Source organism: Thunnus albacares, chromosome 5, assembly GCF_914725855.1.
Source record: "Thunnus albacares chromosome 5, fThuAlb1.1, whole genome shotgun sequence".
NCBI classification, from domain to species: Eukaryota; Metazoa; Chordata; class Actinopteri; order Scombriformes; family Scombridae; genus Thunnus; species Thunnus albacares.
The window spans coordinates 22,917,313-22,933,967 of NC_058110.1; the positions used below are offsets into that span (position 1 = coordinate 22,917,313).

A 16,655-nucleotide genomic window follows, 5' to 3' on the forward strand; every position below is an offset into this window, starting at 1 on the left:
GACACTGGCCTGAAAGGGTCGAAAAAATTACCAAGAAAAAGCCACAAAGAATGTGGAGGACAGACACCATCCAGTCTGTCTTATCTAGAGGTGCTCCTTATTCTCACAGTATGCCTGATGAGACCAGAAAAGTTTGCAGGTTTTTGCCTAATATTCAAATCTCTAACATCAGTGAGCTCCTCAGTGAGGGGAGCAGATTCATTAGGAGAGTAACAGGTTTCAGCAATAGTTCTAATTATGGCAGCTAAATTACACACTCAAAGTGGTCTTTCTCCATAGCTTTGTGTTCCTAATTACAATTTCCTCTTTCCTCCGTTAACTTGGCCTCGTCGTGATCCTTGGTTAACAAGGGGCAGATTAGCATCATTTAGGATTAGCAACAATAGTGTGACAAGGATTTGTATTCAAAGAACTTGTCAACAACCTCTACTACAGTGTAAAATCTAGATAGCTAAACCCAACATACTCAATGTGTGTCACAACTGGCTAAGGAGATTTAGACAGAAAGTATTTCAAATCAGGATGTACTATTAAAACAAACTAAAAATGGACTCTGTTGAAATCAAATACATTTAAAGATAAACTGTACAAAATGCTCAACCTGCCAAGATATGTCTCATTCACACACATACACACACACACAGTGGCCATGCTGAAACCACAGGGCAATCAGGACATAGTATAGCTTTTTAACACTGCAATGAATCGCTTAGGTTCAGTCAAATTAACAATGTCATCATACTTTGGTCAATTCAGGACTTTTCTCTTTACTTAAGAGTGCTACAGAACACCAACCATATATCTGTGTCTTATTCACAGCTTCTTTAGACATTTCAACAATGAGGATGCTTGGAACCATGGGACATGAACTCTGGTTGCCAGGTTGAAGAAGGTATGTTAAATTACTTGGCCACCTTCTGCACCCATCCACAATAGCAGATGATTATTGCAGTGACTCTGCTGCTGTAACAAAAGCTGGTGCAGGGAGAGCCACGAGCCAGCAGACTGCCCACTGCTGAATTGTGTCCCATCAGTCATGGCTGCAGGAGGATTTGGCCAGCAGCTGCTGGTCACTCTGTTATCTCTATTTCAGTGTTACAGCCCTGCCATGAGGCCACTTTACACCCAAGCTCTGCTAATTGGCGCACTGGCACTCAAGAGTAGCATGGTAAAATATTTTAAACAAGGTGGAGCTGGTGATATTGCTGCAACGCTAAGGGGAGGGCAAAAATGTGTATGTGTTGCCCAGCCTTGTCAAGGAGGAGCTTGAAAGACAGGAACACCATTCGCTATGACAAGCCATTACTATTTAAATCAGCCTGTGACCAAATGACTACTCTGCTGTCTGGGTGTGTAAGGGTGTGAGCTAAGAAAAATGATGGAAAGAGATAAGGAGAAGCTATGAGGAAGAGGTGTATGAGAGACATCATCATGCCGTCAGCACCATCAGTAATCAGAAAAAAAAAAAAAAAACAGGACAAAAACAAAGCATTGTGTCACCGCTGTTCTGAAGAACTTTGAGTGAACCACACTGAAAGGCACTTATGTTTGTTACATGGGTTTACAAGTATATAAGTGTGTCTGACTGATTGTGACCAGGAGTTAGCCAATGTGGATTAGGGCATACAAACCTCCTCTAAACCTCTTTCCTGTCACAGACTAAATGCGTAGGCTGACAAACAAATTCTTTGACACAAAGAAACAAGAAATTCTGATTACATACTTGCCTCCTCGTAAGACTAATGCTGCTTATGCAATGAGCATGACAACTGCTGGGTGACATTCGTATTGATCACATCTTTGTTTAGAACCCGAGTGTTCCTTGAGTTTCTGGAGGCCACTGATGTCAGTGTTTGAGTTTTAAAAATCAGATAAGGACAAAAATTTAAATCCTGGGATTTTTTTTAAAGATAACTATAAAGAAAAGGACTTAAAAAGGCTTTAAAACTAAATCAAGAGGAATCATGGCCTTTAGATGTTTAGATTCCATTATGAAATACCATCAGGGAGACGTCTAAACAGTCTCAACTGAGTCTGCAGCATCACAATGACCCCAGACTTAATGGCCCCCACAGAGCCCTGAGATTTGAAGAGACTGAAGTAACTGAGACAGCCAAAATCCACAAAAAACTTTGGCAAGTTCTCCAAGATACTTGTGTGGTATCAAGTGTCAACACCAAATATTTTGATTTAGGGTTTTTTCTGTTTACTGCGGTTTGTATGAGGTTAATTGATAAATAAACATGATTTATGGTATTATTTTTAAAGCATCCTCACTTTACTTTTAGTGCCTAAAACATCTGCACAGTACTGTACAAAAAAATATTTTTTTTTGCATAAATGCTAATTTATGTACTGATCTCGCTACTTCTGTGATTTGGGCTGCAACATGTGATTTTTTTTCATTATTGAATAATCTGTTCATCATTTCTTTGATTAATCAATCAAGAATTTAGGAGAAAATGCTCATTATAATTTTCTAGAACCCAAAGACATTAAATTTTTATAAACATAATACAAAGACAAGTAGCAAATCCTCACATTGGAGAAGCTGGAACCACAGAGTGTTGCTTAAAAAATGATTAGTCAATTATTATAATAGTTGGCAATTCATTTTCTGTCGACAGACTGCTCATCAAAGCTGATGAAAAGCCGGAGTATTGGCTGGGCTCTAATCTCCTAAAACATGAGACATGGTGAAACAGACATTGAGGGAGGTCCTGAGGTGTTCTAATGATGAATGAAGAAATACAGCAAAGATAAGCCACACCCGCTGACATGAAAATTAATAAATTCATGAAACAAAACATTAACCTCCAGGCAAAAAAGCAGAGGCACCACTTCAAAAGAAAATTACATATTGCCACAAATGAGTGTGATAATTGTCTAGACCATCATATACTGTCTACAGTCGACTGATTCGCAGACAAGATGTCTCTCTAGTGATGCAGGGGCTGGAGAACAGACCCAAAGCGCCCTAATTAACACTGGACCTCCGGATACTCATCTTCAGAAGTGCTGAAACTATATGTTAATGAATAAGAGTCAATTGGCTATTAATACTGAATATTATTATTTGCTGACATTATTTAGTCTTTATTGTGATTCTACAGTCAGCAGCAAGATCAAAATAGGCCATGTTCTTCTAAGCTTTTTAATTTCTAATCACAGAGGCTTCATAGTGAAGAAGCGGCATTAACCTGCGTATTCAGCAGAACCTGAGGCACGACAGCTGGTGATGACATCCTTTTCACACACACACACACACACACACACTCTCTCTCTCTCTCTCTCGCACACACACCAAACATCCATGCTTAATGGTAACACACAAGATACTCAGACCCATTGTAAAAACTGTAGAATAGCTAATACAGTTAGCTATGAATAGCTGTGGTGCTATGATACCCAGGGTGGCAATTTCACCCATCTGTTCTGAACTTGAGACAAATATTCACAAATGTGCTTGATGCCCATGTAAATGACTAAGGCCTAATGAAGCCAGCATGGACTGGTACAAGCCAGAAAGTGAGAGTAGAGAGGGTGGGCAGTCTCGCACATGTGCCCCTATTCCCAGATCACTGATGATGAGGGCTGGAGCTGAGACGAGGCAGAAAACAGCGGTGTGCTGGGTAGAGATGTCCTGAGATGAACTGGGCGGCCAGGCCAACCCCTCCTTTGAGCATTTTATCAGCCGCTGCAGTGTGGGGGCACAGAGCCAGTGAGACAGCCTTGATGCAGCATAATACTCTGACCCAGACTAAACACCACACAGGCAAAATAAAAGCAAGGGTTTTTTCCTATATTCCACAGCGCCTTTTCAAAAAATCTGACCAGGTCATCAATAATAAAAGCAATTTCAAGAACATTGTGTTAAATTCATCACTGTCAATTTTAAGTGCAACTACTACTCTAGGGTTGTGGTAGCTACGCAAGTGTGGCAGCATGATATGCTGGCTAAACAGCACCGTAAATTTGTCAGATTTGACAGCAGACAGACTGCAGAACGACTGCTGCAGTGGGAAGGAATCAGAGATGGAGGGGAGATTCAGGATACTAGTGTTACAGACCAACTGGTTTTGTAACTTCCAACATGTTTTGTAACAAAAAGATAACATCTACACTATCTGTCCCTGCATGCCTTATTTTCTCAGTCAAATTTCAAAACATGGCCATCTGATTCTTTTTTGGTAGACATATTTAGGCTGTGCATATATGAGTTGTATAACCGCCTGAAGACAGCCGGATAAACAGATCAATTCAACAGATCACAATGTCATAAACACATTTTAGTCAGCTCACAGCAACACCACCAGAAATTTAAACCTCTAAAAATAACTACAGGTTTGAATCAGCAACTCTCTGATGATCATTAAGCTCCATGAAGTTATGATTTAACAGAAGGTTACTCAGCATTAATAATTTTCAGGTATTTTAAGTGTACATTCCTTGCAACATAGTGACAGCATGTGTGAGCTAGATAGAGCCTTGTGCATAAATTTAATATTTCAATGTATTTTCTATAAAAACAGTAAGTTAAGGTTCAGTAGGTCACACCTTAACCTCATTAAAAGCACATATACTGTACACACTGAAAACCCTTAGATGGATGTGTGATTCAATTATTCAATAATCCAACAGTCCTTGAGCATGAATTGAATGTTAATTACAGTTTAAGGTTAGACTTAAGACACGAGTGCCACAGTGTAGCCATTTCTTTTTCCACTCGAGACCCAGAAGAAAAAGTTTTTGATATTTAGAATGTTTTTTATATAATTTAAGTGATGTGGTTGAAAGAAACATGTTAAAGCAAAAAAAAAAAAAAGTAAAATGGTATTATTTGATATCTTTTTGATTTAACTGCATTCTGCACACTTGATAGTCAACTAAAACCGGGTTGTTAGGTCACGACACACACGACACTAACGACAGATTATGCATGGTACAACAGGAGGCAGTTTTTTGTCTTTGAAGCTCACGAAAACATGTTACATTTAATACCCCTGACAAATGTTTTCCATTTGCATCCTTCTCTCCTGCACCGTGATACATGTACTGCCTCCACCATTTTTGGCAAATGGAGCACCTGATATTTTTTGACATCGTCATTGGGCTATGGTTCAACAGGCCTCTTCATCATTTTTGGAATGTACTTTTCATCATCAGTGCTCATCTCATCATCATCACTGGCCACCTTGTCAACCTGTTGACTTCGACCACCCTGTGCCTGAGAAATCATTTCTTCAGCCAGCAGCAGCTTGAAGTCAAAATAATGCAGCCTCTCCTCTGGTCTTCCAGGGACCTGGTGGTCTGACCTGTGCTTGATCCACCTGTTTGTGGCAGCCAGGTCAAAGAAATGCAGGACTGTTCAGATGATCCATTTTCTTGTGCTGCTAGACATCGGGTAAAAGCTGATTATGCGGTCGCACAAATCAACTCCACCCACGTTTTTGTTGTACTCAGCCACAACAGCAGGTCTAGGCACAGTAACATGGTGCTTCTCTTTCACTGACCGTCTCATCCAGCACCAGACCACTGGGACTGGCAAGCACAAATGCTTTCGGTCCTGTGGGATTTGGTTTCCCTGGCACAAACTGCCATACAGGACACCAGCCTGTGAAGGGAGTCATCTGCTCATCTACACAGGCCTACCCTGATCTCGGCAGATCGGAGCAGCCTTGTTGCACTCCGTTTAAGAGGTCTCCCCTCCCAGAGGGCGTCATTCTTTTTCTCCTCATCAGAGACATCAAGATCAGTTGTGACTTTGATGGACTGCCTAATCTTGACAGGTCTGTCCTGACTCATTGAATCGACTATAACTGGGACCCTCGTCTTTACCGCCCAGTACATCCGGATCCTAGGGTATCTGAGACATGCCATGTACATAGATATGCCAAAGAAGGTTTTTAGCTCCTCTGGAGTGGTTTTAAGGCTGCCTCCAAAGATGAACACCTCCTGCTGGTTTGTATGCTCTGACATTTTTTCAAAAACTTGGTCATCTATGTATCGTTTGAAGTAATCAGAATCTCCTCAACTAAAAAGGCTCTCATTTCCCTTTCTAGACACTGTAATACCAATACACTTCAGAGCCCTAGCTTACACTTTGCCGTGCTATGTCGTCACTTTGTCCCTGCTCAGGCTCCTTGATGTCCTCCTTTGAGCTTTCAACTTCCTGCTCTACTGTCTGGCCCTCCTCCACCTCATCTCCTGACAGCTCTAAGTCGGGGAGTCAGACTTAGAGCTGTTCCACAATTCTGAGTAAAATCCTTTTTCTTTCACTCAGCCTTGTTTCCTGATGTATGGAAATTGGTTAAAAACGGGAATTAGTAAGTCCTGCTGTCCACTATAAAGGATATTGAATAAAAGTTGTGTTTTGAATGGGTTAAAATTACACAACATTTCGGAAATCCTACTAAAATTAAATTAAGACTCATATTGAAGAAACAATTATTAGCAAATGAAATATATTTGCAAAAAATATATATATCATTTACTTCCCTTGTTGCCATAAAATGTGGAAGCTGGGATGCCCGCCATTTTGAAAAAAACAGTCCATGTGCCCTGTTAGCCACACCCCCACAACTGTGGCATCACTAGAAAGCCCAGGATGTCCCTTTGACAGTACAGTACGACTCAAATAGATTGCATAAATGGTGCTTGACTAAAAGGTCTCAGATTCATGTCCCCCACAGAGGACAAAAATGAATTGCAGAGTCTTATGAGGTTATTACATAAATAGATTAGTGATGTAGAGATCAACTGGAGTGTGTATTAAAAGTAACCCTTATACCACAGAGCCTAAGCAGGACGCCTTAACAGGATACAGAGGTGCTTCAGGTTCATTCATACAAATAACCTTCTTAAATTCCAAAAGGGATTACTAGTCCTAATGAGCTGTTGTGACACTTTCTGTTGTTTGGGGAGGGACTCGAGAGGTCAAAGGTCATTTAGATTTAATCTTCATCAGTTCAAGGTTTGATTGCAGGAGTGTATGTGTGTTAAAAAGGTGCATCTCTAGAGGTTGTTCACTGAATGCTGGTATGATCAGTGAAGACAATACTATAACAGTCAGATGTGAAGGCACAGTGAGCATAATTTCATATTTTGATCACTGACCACTGATGTAAACTGTTAGCTGTATGTGTCAACCTTAATAAAAGTCTGACCATGCCCGTTCTTTATACAGAGCTTTTAGGTCAAAACAAGGTGGCACAGATATCCACTGCTGGAATTGCTGGGGCATCAGTGGCGAACAATGTAATGCAATGTGGCAAGAAGAAAGGTCTCAAATGTGAAAGCACATGCCAAAGACAGACAAAAATGCACTGTCAAAGAAGAGCAGTAGGCACACATACATAGCCACCAAATCTAACTAAAACACATAACTGGAATTTGCTTCACAATACCACAAGCACATTTGACAAGCATTATGAGCTTCACCAACTGAACATGGGGCTAATGCATAGTATTCTAAGGTTTTTCTATAGTGTTGTCCACCTCTGAATATTAAAGCTCCTTCTGCCAAGCATATTAAACTTATACAAGTTTCTGAATTCTGGACATTTTCTTACAAACACTTATAACTCCTTTTATGAATAAATTAGGAAAAACCTTGCTTATGGGCTCTTCAGCTGTAGTAAATGAGGGGGAGAGCTTTCCCCTACTTGAAAACACTCCAATTCTTAAACCACTTAAACTACAAGTGGTGTGTGTGCCCTAACCCTTGTGTGCCTGTTCCCAATGGCCTTCGCTAAACATGACAATAGACAGAACTTGGTTGCATGAAGTTGGAATTGGCATGAGCAGTTGAAACTTGATATGAAACATTAATTTGTCTAGTTATTCTTACTATATGCACCACCCCAGGGAGGGAGAGGTGGATGCGGAAACGGCAGAACCATTACCCTTCAGCAATAAGGAAGTCTCCGACTCCATTGTTTTGTCTTTTAACTTCCTGTCTATGTTGGAATTGATTGTGTTGTGTTGTGTTGTGTAGGTTGACATCTGCTGCTTGATATTACCCTGCACTTCTATTGAAGTGAATATTGGACGAGTTTTCCAATATTAAGTCAATCAGTCATCAAGGACCGCCAGAGTTGGACGATAACTGTATACTTGCTTCCACAGCAGTCTGACAAACATCAACAGCTACTTACATAGCTGTACTAATAAGGTCAGTTCAGCACAGCATTGGGATTGGCTGGTGACTGTAGATGTATAACAGAGGCTGACTGAGTGTCGCTGTTCAAAACATTTGCTAACACCATTATTTTCTTCATCCTAAACACAAACAGAAGTATTATTTGGATTTAGTTACACTATTACGCGGTTCAAATTTCCATGACACAGCCTTATTACTAAGTAACAAGCTTATCGTTCAAAATGATATTATTAATAGAATATACACTATTTATTACATAGTTAAGCAAAGATCAGCTGCTTCCCTGATCATTTGTAAAGAATGCAAATAATGATAATAACTTAATGGCATGCATCATTGTACGGATAAGTTAAGTATCAGTGTTGTTGAAAGATTTTCACTATAGAAACATGAAGCTGCTGCTGCAACAACAGCGACAGCCACAGGTCATATGACCTCTTTAAAAATGTGGACACATGTTCCCAACTTGAAATTCATAGAAGGCTGTGTGACTTTTCGTGGGCAGCATAATACTGTACACATTTCTTTGCCTGGACTTCTGAGATTGTGTTTGGGTCAGATTGTCAAATTAGTCTTAATTCTTATCTTGCCAAACAATATAAAACTGACAGCATGACACTGACAAGTAAGCTTTTTGAAATCTTTCATTTTTCTGACTATGTTAGTTTGTTGGCCACCGACTGTCTCTGATGTATAATATCTCGATTCCATTAACTAGCCTCAACAAGTTGGGGCCATACCACAGGCCACATTGCTGTGGCTTTGACAGGCTTGTTCTTCTCCCCTCAGGGTCCTCAGTTGGCTGAGTGACACAGGAGCTCAGGCATGCCTGAAGATGGGGCCACTGATAAGGCACTGTTAGCTACAGCCACTGGGTCTGACTGGCCTTGAATCCCTGGGCCTCTTAATGCCAAATGGGCTGTAACAAATGACCTACTTGGGCATCTCCAACTTTGTTTTCCTTTTTCCATATGAGCAGTCAAGGAGGGGTTATTGTTTCTAGCTCTATGTATGCTAATCCAAAGAGACAACCAGAGGTTATGCTCAAAAGCACATTACCATCCTATAACATTGGTCAATCTAATCTACTGCTACAGCACAACCCAGTGACTGGAACCAAGACATTGACCTTGTGACTCTTGGTGTCATTTGATAAGGGGTGTGCAATATGAAAATATTAGATCGTGAATGATCAAAATGTCTCCACGACCTGCCTTTATGGAGAGATTGTTAGTATGATGTTACAGTGCATATTGTACCAGTTCAGCTCCATGACAGTGCGCAGCCTGCTAGCTGGAGACTAACGGGTAACAGCACAGACATGGCTAGCACCTCATACCATATCTCCAATCTGCTGGAGAAAATGACCTCCAGCGACAAGGATTTTGGTTAAAAACGAGCTCACAGCAGAACATCATGTGCTATCTGCACAGTTCACCTCAGGAGCCCAAACTGTTTGTTGTTAATGGTAAATGCTGAGCTTCGTCACATGGCCAGCTCACCAGTTAGCTCACGGATTTGATACTTGGTAGCATGTTTGTGAAATCTATATAAGTTTCAATGTCCTGGAGGTTCACCTGCTGCAGAATATGTTGAACTAACAGCTGAGCTACAGGTAAACGCCACCGTTTAGCGGTTAGCTCACCTTCTAACTGGCAGCACTAACTTCTGTCATGCCACAAGCTAGTGTGATGCCAGCTTAGGTGTATTGTGTTGGTGCCTTTTTTGTTTTTGTTTTTTTATAAATGGTGCACATCCTGCTAGTTATCCGAAATGACATACCAACACTTCAACACAACATCAACTGTTTGCTTTTCAGCTGTGAAATTAGTTTGGTTGAACTGTTAGTTTGGTTTCCCACTGCAATATCCACTTTAAAACAAGGCCAAACAAACAAGTCACTACTTTTTAATGCAGTTTTGCACAACTGCTCTTATTTATTCATGGAAATTGTTTATGTTTTAATGTAACTGTATCTGAGCCTTTCACGGGTGTATGTATTTATGGTATTTGTGAGCCCCTAACCTGAGACAAATTTCTATCATGTGATAAACAATAGTTTATCAAAAGTCAAAAGTTTTTTTAACCTTTAATCTCGAGTACTGTTCAGTAATTTGCAAAATAGTCTTAAAAACCAACATGAAAAAGAACTGTGATAAGATTGTTTATCATGATACTGCCTGAAAAAAATAGTGATGATATTTTTGCTATATCACCCACCCTTACATTTGCTATGTTTGCTTGGTTCAAGAATGTCTGAATCTACAGCAAACACTTAGAGACAGGCAGCCTCATATCACCGCCCTGGTATCATTGCCAGCTCTGCATTCACGAGCTGAGAACCAGATTTAATCTACAGCACAACAAGCTCACTGCCAAATACCACAGTGCAGTCTGCACAAAGTCAGAAGTAAACTGTGTGTGTGTGTGTGAGTGTGCACACAGCATTCAACGCTAAGATCAATATCTATACACAGAGCAACAATTGGCAGAAACAGGAACTTTCCAAAGTTTAAAAAAATTCCAGTAAGCAATGACAAGGCAAACAGAAACACAAGAAGTGTTTCTTCTTGACAATGAAAAACTCACAACAGGCATCTTTCTTTCAGATTAACATCCTTGCCTGAGCCAGGGCCATCTGTGTTATGCCAGCAGCCTGGCACAGAAACTGAGATGTGGGGGAGATGGGCACAGGAGGAAGGGGACAAAGGAGTGAGAGAGAGAGAGAGAGAGGGGGGAGAAAGACAGACAGAAAGAATAAACACAGGGCCAGATTAAAATTTCTAGGCAAGAAAACCATGTGACCATTGCAAGAAGGGAAAACAGTGGAAAACCACGGCGTCATATCTTTGTCTCTCTGTCTTCCACAGAAAACTCCCCTGTCTTTCCCACCACAGTTCACTGAGCGAGGCAAAGCTGGCATCATCTACATGCAACACTGAACACTAAACATGCACAACACAGGCTTAAAATATTCACTATTTGGCTTCAATCTTAAAACCAGTTGATACCTGTACTTGTAGTATGCTATCAAATGTGACAGAGAAGGTATGGTATGATTGTGGGCAGTGTGGGTTCTTGGCTGAGACCACCAGTCTTTAAAGTGACATGACACACAATAACATTAAGCATGCTGATAAATCCCAGCAGAGCTATAAACCTCTGATTCTCTCTTTAAAAAAAGGCAATAAAATATCTCATTCACTGTACTAAGATAAAGAGTCTGCTCAACAAGCTTAGTACACCTACTCAGATTGATGTGTTCAGTTTACACAATCACACAATAAAGCAACTGTAAACCCTGTCCAAACGACTTGACGTTAAATTACTACTACAGTGGCTTCAATTTTACATTGCAATATCCAAAATGACTAGAGCTGAAATAGTTGGTCGATGAATCAACTGGCTATTTTTTTTTAAGCAAAAATGCCAAATTTCATGAATTCCAGCCTCTAAAATAATATTTCAAATATTTCCTTTACTTTTGTTTATCTTGGTCTTTTATACAGTAAACCGAATACTTTTGGGTTCTTGACTGTTGGTCATAAATCGTAATTTTGTGACATTTTATAGATCAAACAATTAATTGAGTAAATAATCGGCAGATTATTCAGATAATGCATATAATCATTCGTTGCAGCCCAAAAATGCAGCTTTGCAAAACTTCGTCCCAACTCAGCACCACACTAATGACAGTTTATTACTGAACTGCTTGTCATTAAAGCTAAGGTAGGTAATGTTTTTTAGAAGCGTTTTGTTATATTGATTTTTGACAATTGTAAATCAATGCCGAAAAGTCCACATCCGTATTGCGATGCATCAAAGAATCGATCCCCCCCACCCCCACTTCTATGCACATGACACAAAGTTTGGAGGCCAGGCGAGCAGTGGGATACCGACGGATAGGAAGTGATGGGAGTGCATGAATTTCTGAAGGAGAGAAGAAAAAGACGGGAATATCAACAGAAAGCAGAATGAAAAGCAATGTGCGATCATCAGACTATTGCTTGTAGTGCAGGGGAAACTGAACAGCGCATAATTTTAACAACATCGGAGCAAAAGACTTTCAGTGGAAGTGAACTCGGCTCCCGAAAGTGAAAAGTCTGCGTCCTGGTGCTGCTCGTCGCTCTGGGGCTCGGTTTGGAGGTGCGGATCTGGCTCTCTGATGGACTGGTAACTGAGGAGGTTTTGGATAGAGATGCTCCGATACTATATCGGATATCGGTCCGATACTGACACAAATAGCTGGATCGGGTATCGGTGACGATGGGCCGACCTGGTATCGCATACAGTTATTTTAATAAGTAACAATTCCGTACATTTATATCTACATATTTATTTGTTACATTTTGTGTTACATAGTTAGGAAAGCAGTTTTTATGTCAAGCCTGATGTTGCCTTACACATAAAAGAATGACCCCAGTCTTTTCCTCACAGTGAGGCATACAGCTTATTAATTTAATATTAATGAAACACTAGTATGGGATCAGTACTCAGTATTGGCCGATACCCAAAGCCCCTATATCGGTATCAAGACTGAAAAAGTCAGATCAGTGCATCTCTAGTTTTGGAGACAGACAATGAAAGAGACGTGGTATCACTTGATTTCAAGCAGGGAGATGGGACACTCATTACTTTTGTGGCGGACTTCAAACAGGCGAGAGGTGGCGGTCCTATTTCCTGTCTACTGTTTACTAAAGGTTGTTGTGCCTTGAGAGGAAGTTGTGTGTGTGTGTAAGTGCAGTAGAAAGCTGTTAAACTTGTGTTGCGTGCATATGAAACACATGCATATGCCCGTGCTCGTCTGGTGGGAGGGGCTTAGGATAGAGAGCGGAGGGGGGAGAGCTGCAGGAGGAGGGCTTTATTTTCAAATTATGGCGCTTTTTTTTTTTTTTGTGTCTTTTCCAGAACACTACCTACGCCAGCTTGAACTTTTCAGATGGTGCGACTCACTGGAAAGACATTTATAAAAGGCAGGATTCATCAACATGAGATCACAAGCAGTTCTGATCAGCAGCAGAAGATCCCACATGAGATCTTATTGACTCACACACAATAAGGTCTCAATCAATGGTTCTGATCCGCCCGGTAAGCTGATGAACCAGAGAGCACTCTGATGAAACACATTGATCAGGTCAGCATTTTGTTTAACCGACAGTTTTTATGAAAGATAGCCAGCTCAAAGCTACAATATGTGAGAGCAACTGGATGAGGACATGACAGTAAGAAAGGACCAGTTGTATTGTGATTAATGTCAATAATTGATGTTAATTATTGACTGTCCACTAGAGGGAGTTTTAATATGTGTCACTAGGGATGAATAAAATACAGTAAATTGCTTCCTGTTCCACATCCTACCATCCGCTGAGTCCGATTGCAGCTCCATGCTGTCAAGTTGAGGGAGATGTTGAATTGCTCACCACTACTATAAGTCTGCATGACATCATCATCCAAATGAAGTCATCATGTGCTTTACTGTATCTTTACTAATTCCTAGCCATGTTATCTTCAAAGAACTACCCAGTGTTGAGATGTGTCACGGTGTCTTGTGATGCTAGAGTCATACAAAACATGTTTAGTTATTTTCAATGCATCAAGCTGTCTGCAATGCATTATTGTTACGTCTCTCCGGTTACTGACGCAGCATGTTTTCAGTACCTTAGGTATAGTATTCATTGAGGCCACAGGACAGCCACACGGCTCCCAGCAGGCTACAGCACACTTCAGCTGCTTCCTGTCTGCCTACCTCCTGTTGCACAGAGGGTGGGAGGCAGCTCATAGCATGCAGACACACTGCTGGGACCTAGCACACACAAGCATCTCCTGCACTGTCCACTCCGATAGCTGTGCTTACAGTCATTACATTATCAGCCGGGGCAAATGACTGCAGCAAAAATGAAGGATGCTTGAATGTAAACTGTTGGAGGGAAACCCTTAACAGTTTTAATCTGAATAGCGTAAGAATAAGAAATCACAGGAGAGGTTTTCTTTCTTTGAGGGGACCAGTCATGCTTACTGTAGTCCCCCTTAAGCCTCCTGGGAGAGAGAGGGAGAAGGAGAGAGAGATAATCCCTGCTGCAGTCTCCAAAGGACGGAAATAATTAGTTAATACCTTTGCACAGTCTAAGCTGGTGATTTTCCTGTGTCTGTGTAATGCAAGACAAGATACACTCTCCTTGTGCATTTGCAAAACTGCTGATCATTATATTTCAGTGCTGGTGCGTCTCTTTGTCAGTGGCAAATGCTTATCAATCACTTTCCCTGTGTGTAAACCATTTAAAATTTAGCGGTAACCCATTTGCAACTTAGCGGACTTCCTCATGAGACTCTGGCTGACTGACAGCTCCCTGAAGACTTCACCATTATACTGTAATGAGGTGCGAACCCACACCGACAGAGAGAGGGCCTCCTGTGAGAATCAGGCATTCCTCCATTAATATAAATCACTGATTGAGGAAAAAATGTGTATTTCTTGTAGGGAATTAAAAATGAAGGTTATTTGTTGAAATATGTAAAACAACTAATTCTGTCTTTTTTTTTTTTTTTTTTGACAATGTCTTCCACACCCGTCTGCAGGTGTAGGAATTTTAAAAAAGCGTGGATGCTTTTTCAACCTATATGTGGATGCTGACTATACTTGGTTTATTCTTAAATGACACTACGTTTGGGTGTTTGAGAGATTGTAAATAAGATGGACAATTTCAGTACTTTACCTGCAACTCGCACCATGCAACCTCCACCCAGGTGTCAGTATCCAGGCCCTTGTAGACCGTCTTGAAGGACCCTCTCCCCAGCTCGATGTCAAATTTGAGAAACCTCCCTCCCGGAGATGTGGAGACCGCCTTCATCTCTGCCTCCTCCTCGTTCTCCTCGCTGGCTGCCTTGATAGCGTTTCTGCCACCCTCGTTGCATGTAACATTTAATGCATCTCCACCTTTCTCCTTCTCGTCGGCACTGGCACTTTCTGTTGCACTCTCTTTTTGCCCACCTTGACTTTCAGTGCTGGAACCCTCCTGTATCCCACTACTACTAGTCCCCCGTGTCCCGTCGACTATTGTTCGCAGATTTATGTTTCGGATCTTACTCCTGTTATCACATTCAGGTGCTTCAAAGGCCTGCTCGTCTGTGTCCGAGAACCACAGACTTCTCCTGATGAATCTCTGACGCACATTTCTCTGATAACTGGAGGAAGGGTATGCAGCAGGGTCACTCCCACCTCTCACTACTGAGTCCATAAGATTGACATTTCCATCACCCATGGCCCCATACATATTGATGGCCAGTTCACACTGAGAGTTGAGCACAGATGGATATTTCAGTTTTTGGTGGGCCTCGGAGGTTGAATTGGCCTCCGGCTCCATGGTGATTTAAAAGTTCAGTCACTTTGGTTTCCAGGTCATTCGTGCCATGGCTAGACTTCCCAACACGCAGACTAGAGATGAATACCTGCAGTGCCCACTCGGTGACGCAGTTTGCCAGCAGAGGCCTCTAACAACACTGAGATGGATGTCATAGACGAGATTTCATCCGATAAAGAGCTGCAAAAGAAGTGCTGCCAGTTAGAGTATAAAAATCCAAAAATCCCCAATATGTAGGATGTAATAAAAGATGAAGCTATCTATTGTTTTTCTTTTTTTGCATAGCAGTCATAATAGAGTTGGAGTTAGTTGGTGTCAATAAAAGCAGGTGGATGAAAAGACAAGCCCATGAGTTAAAACAAAACGCCAAATTGTTAGCAGAGAGCCATCATCGGCCAGGTGAACTAGCGAGCGACACAAGTTAGCTTTAACGTTAAGTTTGACAATTCAGAACTAGCTTAACGTTTGTTGCTGTTCATTTTCAGTCACCATTCACATACATTAGCATTTTCACATATTCAACAGAGATGGGACACGACTCACCTGGTTCAAAAAGCGAAGAAAATCGACCAAACAAACCTGGGCTAAACTCACGCTAACGATACACAGCAGAAACAGACCTGCCCGGTCCAGTATTGGGAGAAACCTCGCTAACGTTAGCCGCTTGTCCACGACAAAAGGTGGACTTTAAAAACGCCCTATCTGCATATTATCCTCATTTTCACGGACAGGAGCTACCAAACGACCGCAAACAATTTCAGGTTCAACTCCGTCTTTGCTAACTGAACACGGACCCCATACTGACTGAGAATAAAATCACGAATACGTTGTATTTATCTCCTTTCAAGTGCCCGCATCCCTCTCTCCTCCCCGGTTGCAGATACAGCAGCTCGATGCTGAGTCGCTCCGCTGTTTCTTCGCGGCTGCTGCTGTATGCGGAGCGTGTAGTTGGCGACCACTCGAGTCGCTTTACGACACGGGGAAATTTTTTAGTTTTCCTGTCGTCACCTCGCCAATTTAATTTACGCGGACAACTGTTATCGCTCGTCACCGTCTCTCCCCATTAAGGTTAATACACCGGTGAGGCTCAGAAATGTGTTTCCCATTCAGCTCGCTTGGTTCCACGCCCCTGGTAA

The 16,655-nt window shown here is 41.4% G+C and overlaps 1 protein-coding gene across 9 annotated transcripts in view; it reads right to left on the reverse strand.

The window, feature by feature from the left end:
• The window catches only part of LOC122982207 (serine/threonine-protein kinase WNK2-like), a 48,381-nt gene extending 31,782 nt beyond the window's left edge, over positions 1-16,599 (reverse strand). For 4 of the 9 annotated variants that reach the window (XM_044351341.1, XM_044351338.1, XM_044351344.1 and 1 more), the window contains exons 1-2: positions 16,063-16,597; positions 14,875-15,699 (exon numbers count right to left, since the gene is read on the reverse strand). In XM_044351341.1, the coding sequence (XP_044207276.1) occupies positions 14,875-15,522 (648 nt within the window). In that variant the 5' untranslated portion in view covers positions 15,523-15,699; positions 16,063-16,597. Of the gene's footprint in view, positions 1-14,874; positions 15,700-16,062 lie in introns of all 9 variants that reach the window. The other 5 variants (XM_044351340.1, XM_044351345.1, XM_044351343.1 and 2 more) reach the window with 4 other exon arrangements.
• Positions 16,600-16,655: the final 56 nt, after the last annotated feature.